The 12,164-nt window shown below is 44.0% G+C and overlaps 1 protein-coding gene across 4 annotated transcripts in view; it reads right to left on the bottom strand.

The window, feature by feature from the left end:
• The window catches only part of dnah9 (dynein, axonemal, heavy chain 9), a 181,282-nt gene that overhangs the window by 143,408 nt on the left and 25,710 nt on the right, over window positions 1–12,164 (bottom strand). For 3 of the 4 annotated variants that reach the window (XM_074620497.1, XM_074620498.1, XM_074620499.1), the window contains 14 exons: window positions 11,173–11,369; window positions 10,828–11,090; window positions 10,484–10,645; window positions 8,954–9,176; window positions 8,605–8,771; window positions 7,851–7,994; window positions 7,521–7,680; window positions 5,682–5,837; window positions 3,122–3,254; window positions 2,726–3,003; window positions 2,190–2,320; window positions 1,944–2,070; window positions 1,279–1,431; window positions 688–813 (listed from right to left, as the gene is read on the bottom strand). In XM_074620497.1, coding sequence (XP_074476598.1) covers window positions 688–813; window positions 1,279–1,431; window positions 1,944–2,070; window positions 2,190–2,320; window positions 2,726–3,003; window positions 3,122–3,254; window positions 5,682–5,837; window positions 7,521–7,680; window positions 7,851–7,994; window positions 8,605–8,771; window positions 8,954–9,176; window positions 10,484–10,645; window positions 10,828–11,090; window positions 11,173–11,369 — 2,420 coding nt within the window. Of the gene's footprint in view, window positions 1–687; window positions 814–1,278; window positions 1,432–1,943; window positions 2,071–2,189; window positions 2,321–2,725; window positions 3,004–3,121; window positions 3,255–5,681; window positions 5,838–7,305; window positions 7,389–7,520; window positions 7,681–7,850; window positions 7,995–8,604; window positions 8,772–8,953; window positions 9,177–10,483; window positions 10,646–10,827; window positions 11,091–11,172; window positions 11,370–12,164 lie in introns of those variants that run through there. The other variant, XM_074620500.1, reaches the window with a different exon arrangement.

The following is a 12,164-nucleotide window of genomic DNA, read 5'->3' as shown; positions in this document are numbered from 1 at the left end:
AGCAGTCAGGAGAAGTTAGGAGGATTTCTAAAGTAAACACTATTGATCTTAAGTCATTTTTACCTTTATTTATTAATGGGGAGGTTCACTGAGAGCAATGCTTTCTTTTTCAGGAACGCCCTGATCTCATTCACACAGTTACACATTCACACCTGGAAGCTGCCCAGTACAACCAGAGTCTGATCTGCTGGCCACTGAGCAGCTCCACTGGAGCGGTAGGGGTTAAGGGCCTTGCTCAAGGACACCTCAGTGGTGGTAATGAGGGAGGGGCTTCTCTAACCTTTAGGCCAACACTGCCCCACTGTCCTGAATCTGTTTTCTTTATTGCTGCTCTCTGTGAGCTGAAATGTTCAGACAGCAGAGTGAGTGATGTCAGAGCATCAGATACTTTTAGAAAAACAGCATTTCCAGGTATGGACCATTATGTGTTCCATTATCACACATATTTGTTCTTACTTCCTCCCCTCCTCTTTCTCGCTGTTCAAAATGCTCAACAGAGTCTGGCTGCAAACTGTGTATGTAAAGCATTAGTGCCTGTGTGCACTGGACTGCAATATCTACGAGAGGCATAGACATGATTATGCTACTAATCCATCAGATGTTGGATAAAGTGACTAACGGGAAAAATCCCTCCAGAGTGAGCGTCGTCAGTTAAATCTCTACATACATCCCGGTGAGCCTGTTTACCTGAGCCGGATAGTCAAACAGCCACTGCTCTCTGGGTTTGTCCTCGTAGGCCGCCACCGCCTCGGTCATCTCATGTCGAACCGTGGAGCGCATGCTGTCCAGGACTCGGTTCAGCCACACCTCCACCTTAAACAAAACACACCAAAACACAAAGACGGGCCTGTGAATAAATGTAATGCGATGTGTGTCACATGAGCACCGACGGGCTCTCTTATCAATGGACCCTAATGAGGTCATTAATAAGCATTAGCGTGGAAGTGGAGTCAGGCAAATACTATGGGATGTAATGGAAAATTAATGGATTTATGGGCTTTGATATGCAAAACCCCAGGGCAACGACAGACTCAATTCCACTTGCCTCCTTTATTGTGGGTTGTGATATCTATATTTGATATATATATTCTTCCATTACAGAAAAGGGGCAGGTAAGTGAATTTCCTCATCTATTACATCCATCTACAGACAGCTGTAGTGCCACTGTCAGCAGGAAGTCCAATGAAGATAATAAATGTCTTTGGCATTTAGCTCAACCTACACAAGTTATGGTTCCACAATTTCAGACGTGAATAAATGATTGTGGGTGTGTTTTACCTGTCCAGTGCAGTCACAGGGCTGATTAAAGGGGACATACTCCTCCTCTTTGCTGTACATGCCCAGACCAGTCTTAGAAGGATTCCCCTCTCCATCTGCTTCAAATTGCATCTTAGCCGTGTTGTCAAACAGCTTAGACAGATGCTTCTGGACCTGAGCAAACAAAACAGGCACATTCAGTTCGGGCTCGATTTACACTCAGCTCACGGTCTGACTGGTATTTTCTGTGCTGCCGCGCAAATAAATAACGTTTCATTACTGTTTTTTAGACTCATTTATAAAAGGGCAGGACCCATGTTCTGCAGCATGCCTGCTAACTTCCTCTTTAGAGAGATTTAGTGGCAAGTTGTGCTTAACGCTGATTTATTTCTCCGTGGTGGAAATGCATAAGACAATGTCCTGATGATGGAGGTTGGAGCAGGCTGCAAAAAACTGCGAGTGACATTGCCCCCGTGTGGACACTGCGGGTACTACAGAAGTCAACAGCACTCAGCAGAGGAGCTAAATGGTGCAGTCGAAAATGGTTCAGGAAAACTGTTAAAAAGCAACTTATAAAAAGTGCTACGCATGGCGCAAAAGTTTTTTTTTTCGTTTTTTTTTCTGATTGAACAGACTGAAGCATAAAATGCATTGCTACCCCCTCTAGCAAAAATTAGTGGAGCCACCTGGTGTGGGTTGGTCCCGTTGGACAGGATGTCCAGCAGATCAGCTGAAGAGATGAAGTAAAATCTTGGGAAGGCGAGGCGCTTAGTGTCCAGGTATTCTGCCAGAGCTTTTTCACATAGAGACAGCCTGCAGAGAAATACAGAGTGAGTCAGTGTGTGCATCCGTGTGTGAGAAGTTTAATCCCCCGTACAGTACAAGAGTGCTCCTGATAACAGACATAAGGAGTAGAAACAGAGAACTCTCACCTGCTCTGGATGTCCTCCAGTTTACCAAACAGGCCCGGTTTATTGGTGGCCTCCACTACGTTGGGCGTTTGATGCACGGCATTTGCGAGCTCTTTGAAATCGGCATCAATCCCGTCGAAGCGCCCGGAGTCCTGTAGAGGATTTCACAAGGGAGCCCGGCCAGGGGATTTATGTTCCCAAAAGAGAGAGGATGGAATCAGAGGTTTAATAGCAAACATCTGGGTTTAAGCACAGCCCCGATGTTATGAGAGCAATTAAAAAGGTGCATAATCTCAGCTCCTAAACTAGGAGTATGAGCCAATTAATGCATTCTTAATTAACATATGGCTTCATATGGCAACGACAAGGGCGCAGGTCAAGGCCTGCATGCATATGAGCTTGTCAGTGATGTAATGTATACCTACAGAGCTATAATTAACTGTGTTTGCATGAATGGGATTCAAAGCCCCCTGAGGCAAATTCGTGATTTGTGACATTGTGCTATACAAATAAAATTGACTTGACTTGAGTGTGATTCTATCTGTTCAGTGTGTCACCTCAGGCAGCTGTGAGCGGATGTCCTCTGAGCCGATGAAGATGCTCTCCAGGTGGGTCCATGTCCGCTGCACCTCGAACCAGATGGAGATGACAGAGTCCGCCACGGACAGCTTGCTCTGCCACGACGACACCTCATCCAGGAAGTGGGCGATGTACTTGGACGACATGAGGTTCTGCAGCTGCACCTGGTTGTCTTCCAGCGTCTCGATCAGCTCCTCGTCCGTGCGCAGCAGAGGCACCCGGGTCCGGTGGTGGGGCTCGTACTGGAACTGCATACCTGGACGGGATCGATACACTCCGTCAATAGGGTCATAAACTCTGGATGGCAGGATGAAAAACTCTCATGTTGAAAGAGTGCTACCACAGACTAAAGGACTGTCTGGTACTTCCTGTACCTGTCCATGTGGAGTTGAGCTCAGAGAGGACTTTCTCCATTCCCATCTCTTTAACAGCCTTGTCCACAATCCCTCTCACCTCGTCTTCAAAGCAGTGCAGGTTCAGCTGCAGCAGGTCAGCCAGAGTGGTCTCCTGCTCAGAGAAAACACAATTCATCTGAGCCACACTATATCATAAACGATAACATTAGTAGCATATTACTGGTGAGCACCAGCTGTGATCGCTGGTTTCAGTTCAACAAGGAGACACAGTGTGATTAATGTGAAGCAGTAGAAAGCAGCCATTATAATCAAACTGAAGAGCTGCAGTGAGGGAGGGGTTCACACCTGCAGTTTCCCTCCAACTTGCATCACCCACAAGCAAGGAAATGAAGTGCTTCTGCAACACCTGTTTCACCTGCAGGCGATGACAATTACTGCAGCGGTAACACTCGCCGCCTGCAAGTGGCAGTATCCAGGCGTTAACCTCTTCCACCCGCAGCAAGCAGGGTAAAAAGAGGAGAGGTCACACGTCACATCTTTATGGTACAGCAAATGTAAAATCTGGTCTGCGCTCGCCGAAATTGAGCCAATAGCAACGCACGACCGCAGCTCCAGTTACACCGTGCATGTGTTATACCCCAGAGATCAAGATCGTGTCCCAGCCTCTTTCAATAGGCATTGACTTTTGAACATTGAGTTTAAGGAAAATATTGTGGTTTAAAGGGACTGTTTGTAAGAATCAGAAATGCTTGTTAACAGCGACACCTGTGGCTGTTAAGTCAACGAAAGTCAGCTTCCTGTTGCTCATGCTCGCGCTTGTGCTTGCTCTGCATAGACATGAACGAGCATCGCTCAAAACAGTGAGGCGACACACGTCAGCTAAATGCACAATATCACTCTATATTTCAGCTGCTTGGCAGTAATGTTAACTGACCAGACGAAGGTCTCTCCATGAATCAATGCTGATCCCAGTGTTGGCTTTTCCTGCCTCAGCCTCCTGACCGCGGGAGGATTATTATTAAGATATTACATTAGTAACTACTCCAAAAAATACAAAATAAGCATGACATTCAACAGCTTAATAGTTGGCCATCTATGTTTTTGTTAAGTTTTTATATATTACTGACAGGTGATATTGTTGACAGCTCTGCACTGAAGCTGCTGAAGCTGCTGAAGCTGCTGAAGCTGCTGAAGCTGCGATAGCGTCCCAGACTGACAGGACGAGCCGCTTCACACTCCCAAATCCTGACGTCTCAATTCAGAGCTTTTCAAGGTGATCCACTTAAAACAACAACGTGATGTGGAGTTTTTGTTTGGCCAACTCAAAGAATTAACATTAATTAGCTACAGCTGAGTACATTTCTGCCAGCCAGTTTTGTAGCCACAGAAATCTAATCAACTTCAAACTTTCACTGGCTGCAGCCTGTGTAACCAAGACACGGTTAATTATGTGAAAACGGTTCGTCGTTCAGCTCAGGACAGTGCTGTGAAAAGTCACATGAATATGAGCATGTAATATCGATAGTTTACAATCTCAACTTTTTCAACACTGGGGGCATATTCAAAAGGAATGCCTGTTGTAAAACTATTCTAGGTACAATGCCTGTACATATGGAGTCTCCTTACCTTTAAAGCAGGCCAACAACATAGAAATCCTTCAAAACTTTATGTCCAATTTTATTGCAAAAGTCTAAAGATAAAAAATAGTAAAATGTTTTATTATTTCAGCAGACCACCCTCAAAAGGGAGGCGGGTTGTAAAGGATTCAAATCGCAGCAGGTTTTACTGTCTTTCCCCGTAGATAGCTGCATCTACTTTCCTTTCCTATGGGTGGCGCAGATTAGCAGGTATCAAACTGCTCTGACTGTGGACAATCTGCAACCTGCTAAATGTGAATCAGTGAGTTTGTGAGTACATTATAAGTAGGGATGCACCGATAGTGGTACCGGATCGGATATCGGTCCGATACTGTCTCAAATAGCTGGATCGGATATCGTTGACAATGGGGCCGATCTATTAAATGAAATGCTATGTTTGTATACTATATACATTATATACTGCAATTCTAATTCCTGTTTAAGTTTTGACCAATTTGTTGCTGCATTAAAAAGGTTTACACCTAAATTGTAATTTCTGTTCATTTTGAAGATTTTTTATGAAGTTACTGGTGTATGATTTATTATTTTAATAATAAATAAAAGTTCTGCTAATTTAACACACATAACAGAATGATCTCAGTAACTTCAACGCCAATTAAACACTGGTATCGGATCAGTACTCGGTATCGGCCCAGGGATCGACTGAAAAAGTAGGATCGGTGCATCGCTAATTATAAGACTATTCTATAAAGCTAATTTAGTCTCTGTAATACACGTTTGTACAAACTAAACAGCTGGCTGTACAAACAGTAGAAACAACCCTCATCTGATCTTCCCTCTGCAGAACAAACAGGCCCAGTGAGGATGCAGACAGAGCTGCGACAGAAAGCTAAAATAGAAACTGTAGTAAATATTCAGTTCATGAATACAGAACTATATCTGCAGTATGTTCTAATTGTTTTAATATCTAAATTGGGAACCTCGTCCATGGTGAAGCGGACTCCAGTAGCAGCCATCAGCTGATGCCAGTGTCGGGCTCGTATGGCCGGGTTCTGGAGCTCCGCCACGGCCCGGAGGGAGATGAGGAGGTTCTTTACTCTGCTGTCCAAGCCTGTGAACGCCTCCCACGCTCGAACCTGCCAGACACAAAGGCGGGAATCAGTACAAGGGCTTCTGACGGAGACGAGGCAGCTCCAGGCTTTTATTTATTCCAGTGAAGTTGACATTCATGTACTGACACACATTCAGTGCTTCCCAGCCTTGCTCAAGGGCCTGTAACTCCCAGCAGCAGCTGATAGTAAATACAGATTCTCTATCAAACTCTTTGCCTTTGAGCAAGGCACTGAACTCCCAAACGATCGTTGGCTAAGCCCAGACCTCCTTGTTTACTGTTGCTACGCCTGACAAGCGTTATGTTCTTGCATGGCAGAAATGCAGTTTACAGTGATAATGGGGGCAGCATCACTCCTTGATATTATTCATCGTTTTTGAAATAGTGGGTCTTTGATTTCAGACAGACGTGGACAAAAGCAGCTTAACATTTCTAGCCAGCAATCGTCAACTTGGATGGCTGAAATAACTACTGACCACTGACAGACTTTATTAGCTGTAACTAGCTAGCTATTTAAGCTAATGGTCAGTATGATAAGAACAATGTAAGACTGTTATTTCATTCTAACGTAACACTGTGTGGATGCTTAGCTCACCTATTCATCTATTCAAACTGTATGTTTTCACTTTTAACTTAGAAAAAGGATTCTAGGAGGAGTTAGAGTGACTGATGTGTTTAGCAAATAGTAATTATCAATCTTGGATAAAGCAGCTGGAGCTGGTTTAAACTAAGAGAAAACTTAAGAGAGCCGAAGTCCCGCCCCTTCCTTTGGACCATGTGACCTTATTTCAGAAAAACTATGAACAGTAGTCAACGGAGAGGGATAAATGTTATTTTGATCCCATATGAATTTCTCCATGAATCACACATATGGTGTTTGTACATTTAAAACATCATTGTGTAAATCCAGAAAGTCTCAGTTTGTTGTTAAACTGTTCAAGTATCAAGACTGTGAAAATACGTCATTAGAAGAGCACCTTCTTTCTCTTCCTGACTGATATAAAGACCAGGAGTCTCTGATAAAACACATCAAGTCAGATAACGATTCATCTGTGTGTGGAACATAGCTAAGTTAGCTAGCTAGCTAGTGTTGGTGACGTATATTGTGAGAGATGAGAGATGTAGTTCACTGAGCGGTTTCACACTAAACTATATGATACTACGACAAACTGACACTTTCTGGACTTGAACATTTTTAAATTGACACTGCTTCCACACCGATTTCTATTATGAACAGGGCTTCAAACTAATGTAGTTAGCTACTGATACACTCCTTGGCTTTGGAAGTAACGTTATGTTATTATTGTAGGAATTCATAAGATAGTTAGCCATAGGCTACATGCTATCAGTTGCAGATTACGTGAGAGCAGTTAAACCCATTACGTTTAATCCATTTCTTACATGTTTGCTCTTGTGTTTTTGGTTTTGACACCCCCCTTTTATAGGCAGAATGTTTTTGGCATCATTGGGGGAAAACTCCATAATAACCTTACTCTGTTACTCCTACTACAGCCCACTGCACACCGTTTCAACACGTGGAGAAATCCTAAGCTTGGCTAATGCTTTGATGGGAAAATCACTGTTCATGGGAGGGGATAAGCAAACGGTCAAATGCAATTGAAAGTTACATATTTATATCAGTTATTCAAGATTTATTTTCCTATCCATCTTTTTAAACTAAATACCCTGCTCTATCCTCTTCCCTCACCTCTTTATCCAGCCCCCGTATATCTTTAGAGAAACGTTTGCACTCCAGCTCCATGTCCTCCACATGGATGTCTCTCCAGGGAGTCATCCTCCATGCCGCCATGCTGGATTCCACCACGGTGATCATGTCCCACAGCTCCTTCAGCAGGCCCACCTCACGCCTCGGGGACGGAGTAGAGAGAGGACAAAGTGAATTAAATCAGCATGAAAACTGGAACCCCTCAGATACTGACTGGGAGCGTAAAAGAGCATCTCTTGCTATAACGGCTCATTAGTTTCGAATTTGGCACGTGCTTGTGGTATTTTCCTTCCTTCCGTCTTCGGGCTTCACCTGCACTGTCGGAGCTGTTTGTACTCGGAGACGGTGACCTCGAATAGGCTGGCAGACTCCACCAGGGAGGCCATCACTGCCTCCCGCTCCTGGATCTGCCGGTGGAATGCGTCCAACATCTGGTAAGGGCTCTCGCTGTCAAACCTGGACGAATGCATGATCACACACAGGCGCCCATCAACACACACACACACACACACATTTGCAGAAGCCCAGTATAAATCAGGCTGTGTTTAGGTAATGAAGGGCTGCAGTTTGCCAAGCCCGACTTGGCGGCAGCATAACCAGACCAGAGTCTCCAGCGCTAACTGCACACTGTGACAATTAACAATGACTTCCATGGCATTAATGGGAAAATAATCACCAGGTTATTAAGAGACCGATTACACACATAACTAATCTGACAATTAGACATTATGACGAAGCATCTCTACCTATGAATTAATTATCATTATGTTAAGATTCAATTAGCCTTGTCGGATGCTAGAGCCTTGAGATAACACTATTATCAGGTGAGGAGGCAGAAAGGTGACATACTTACATTCTCCAAGGTGTAATCAGTTACAGAATGATTTATACAAGGAGTTATAGTCCATATTAATACGTGTCCTCATATCTGCTAACAACTACACTAGAGTGTTTAATAAACCATGTATTCAATGTTTATATACTGCTTGTAAATGATACATGGAGCTGTTAAGTAAAGTGGTCCCAAACAAAATCTCAGAGGCTTAACAGCCAATATTTATTCTACCTGAAGGGCCCGTTGCTGCGGAACTGCTCCCTGAAGGTGTGCTGCTCCACGTCGAACGAAGCACATTTCCGACGCAGGCTGGCCACCTCGATGGCCTGCAGAGGCGCCACCTGCTGTTTAACTAACACAGCCTGCTTTTTCACATTTTTCCACTTTTCTGGCAACTCCTGCAGGTAAACAGATAGATATAGAGAGAGAGAGGGAGGTCAAAGCAAGGAGGGAGGGCAGGAGTGACAGATGATGATTTGGGAAGAGCGCAGAACAGAGATGGACGACACTATGAAAGAAACCGGAGAAAGAATGTTTGCTCGTGAAAAAAGAGCGTCAGCGACTGAACATCAGTCCTAACCTCCAACTGTCTGTAGACCACGTCAGGCAGCTCCTGTTCGTAGACCTTCAGCAGAGCGATGGTTTGCTGCAGGGGCTCAAACATGGCGTCTGTGGTGTTTTGTCTTTCCTTAACAGCCAGCAGGTGACCCAGGACCCCCACCAGACCGCCATAGTCACCCTCCTCCACCCGCTGGCTCAGGCCAGCCTCAGCCACACTGATAAACTTCTCCAGATCTGACAGACTGGGGATGGATGACAATGATCATTAACCTCTTCCATATCCTTAAGGGGGCCGGCGGCCTCGGACAACTTTACGTTTTTCAGGGGCTGTAGCAGGCTCAGTTTTAGCTAGAGTCAAGTTGCTGGTATCTGAACTACAAAACCTAAAGAATCCATTTGGTACCAACCAGGTCATGCTAGCATGTCGGGAGGAACGCTAAATAACGCTACGAAGAACATACGAGGAAAAACTGTCCCTTGACCTCTGACCTCAAGATATGTGAATGAAAATGGGTTCTATGGGTACCCACGAGTCTCCCCTTTACAGACATGCCCACTTTATGATCATCACATGCAGTTTTTTGCATGCAGTATAGATGTGTTATTCTCGCCTATTCTAAAATGGTGTATTTGAATATTTCTGTCTTGGAATTGGATATATTGGGTCTCAGTGTAAAGCTGAGACTCTTGATGATCCATGAGCCAAACTGTATTCATGTGTGATGATGTAAGTCCCCATAGGAGACATTTCATTGTAGTGAGACCATTTCTTTTAAACTTGACCTCACTGTATAAAATGACCTGTGGTGACCTCTAGGATAATCACAGCCTCATGAAACTTTACAGCCAAAAACTAGAGACCTAGAGCATTCAGAGGATGGATGGATCACACTAGAGACCTAGAGCATTCAGAGGATGAATGGATCAAACTAGAGACATAGAGCATTCAGAGGATGGATGGATCAAACTAGAGACCTAGAGCATTCTTAGGATGAATGGATCAAACTAGAGACCTAGAGCATTCAGAGGATGGATGGATCAGACTAGAGACCTAGAGCATTCAGAGGATGGATGGCTTTCCTAGCTACATTGACAATAAGGGGGTTTCTGAGCAGTTTACACAACAGAAGTGCAAATTCTAAAAGTTTTGATCCCAAATCACAGCATGTCTTTTTCTATGGTGTTCCTCAAGGTCTTGGTGTTTTAATTTGGTATTTTGGAGGGATTATTGATCATTTTTATTAATTCTCCAGTGGTAAAAGAAATGTTTAAATTTAGCACCAAATCTGTGTAACAAATGGTATCAACCCAAAAATTGCCGCAACAACTTATGAGACATAATAGAGCATGGGGATCACCATCATATACTTCTATCATAATGTTCTAATCCCATTTGCACTTTCACTATTCATGTTAATTAATCATTAATTCATTAATTGATTACCAGTAGCATGAGTACAGAAAAGTTACACAGCAGCTTACTAAGATTAGCAACAAGGAGCTACTGGTCATACCAGACCAAATAAGACTGTGTAAAGTTGTACCTCACCTGTTGTTGACGTGATCGATGAGGTGCTGTTTGAACATGAAGCTCCACTTTTTAATGATGTTGAGCAAGGCACTCTTCATGCTACGTCCATCCACCCTCATCCACCCGTGGAACACGTGCACCGGCTCCAGACCCTGCACCTCCTCGTAGATCTTTTCATACCTACAGTATGATGGCAAACAGGTTTCAGTCAGGTTAGGGGAAGCTCAACTTAATGCTTGTTTAAACTGTTCTTCAACCTTAACTTAACCTTCACTCAAATACAAAACCACTGATTCTAAATCCTAAAAATGACCACAGATACACACAAACAGACGCTCACACTCCACTCCACCTATACCTACCGGTCCACCTGTTCTCTAAAGTTCTCCAGTGTCGGTGGGCTCTCTGAGACGCCGTCGTCGGCGTAAACCTCCGTCTCCTGGCCGGTGATGACGTGGCCGTACAGAAGGAACTGACGCATGAATTCCTTCCTGTCGTCCACATACAGGTAGCTGTAGCGCTCCAGAGAGATGCGGAAATCGCAGCACGTCGCCATGACACCCTGCACGAGTTCCATTAGGAGATGACGCATGTCTGCCAGATCAGCCATGTCCTCCATGTCAGCCTGAGGGGACACGTTGATGGCAGTGATGTGCATTTCAGAGACTGAAGTTCTACATGTTGAAGCTGCATCAAAGCATCAGTACCTGGTAGTGGGGGAAGGGGCTATGCTGGGCGAGGCGGGGCACCAGTGAGGAGATTCTGAACACATCGTTGATGAGGCTCTCCACCAGCTCAAAGAAACCGTCTCCTGCCCCAAACTCCAGAGATGGAGCGAACACCATGTCAGGAACCTTCAGATCCAGCTGAGCCTCAAATAGAGGGGCCGCCACCGCTCTCTGATCTGCACCCAAAGGAAGGGATTACACTAACACTACTACAGTACAACATATGGATTTGTCTTAATAACTGAAATGTCTGTGTTACTTTGGAAATTCTGCAAAATATTACATTAATTTATTCATTCATTGTTCAAAACCTTCAGCGAATGTGTTCCCCAAATTATAAACCTCATGTGCTGATGAAGACTGAGCAATATGACCAAAAGCTCCAGAACAAGGGAATAAGTAGACCTTGAGTTGAGGTTATATGCATCTATTCCATTGAGCCTTTATAAGAACATAGAGGTTATTTCTGCTTTGGTTATCATTTATTTCAGGGATTTTCTCAGTAGATTTATGCGAGACACAAAGATGATTTCACAAAACGAGTCACTGAGTTTCGGGTCCCTGCTAATAATCTACCAGACATAATGTTATATTACAGCTGCTAGAACATGGAGGGACGGGATTCTCCATTGGGTCGATATCATTTTAAAATTTTAAACCAAAATGTTTGTGGCAAATTTTCAAAAAAATAATTCTGTTATATAATTCTTCATAAAAGATGGTCTTGTGTTTTTCAGGCTAAAGAAAACAGTGCAAGAAGGGAAGTAGTGAAGTTTCATTCCTCAACCTGCAGAGGATGGCTGACTGTTGTCATAGCTGCCTGTCCTCAAGTCACTTCACTCCTAATCAGAGAAGACGTTTTGAACCCACACAATGGGGGGGAGAAGAAGAAGAAGAAGAAGAAGAAGAAGAAGAAGAAGAAGAAGAAGAAGAAGAAGAAGAAGAAGAAGAAGAAGAACAAGAAGAAGAAG

This window comes from Sebastes fasciatus, chromosome 20, assembly GCF_043250625.1.
Source record: "Sebastes fasciatus isolate fSebFas1 chromosome 20, fSebFas1.pri, whole genome shotgun sequence".
In the NCBI taxonomy this organism is placed as follows: Eukaryota; Metazoa; Chordata; class Actinopteri; order Perciformes; family Sebastidae; genus Sebastes; species Sebastes fasciatus.
This window is presented reverse-complemented; position numbering and strand designations above follow the sequence as displayed.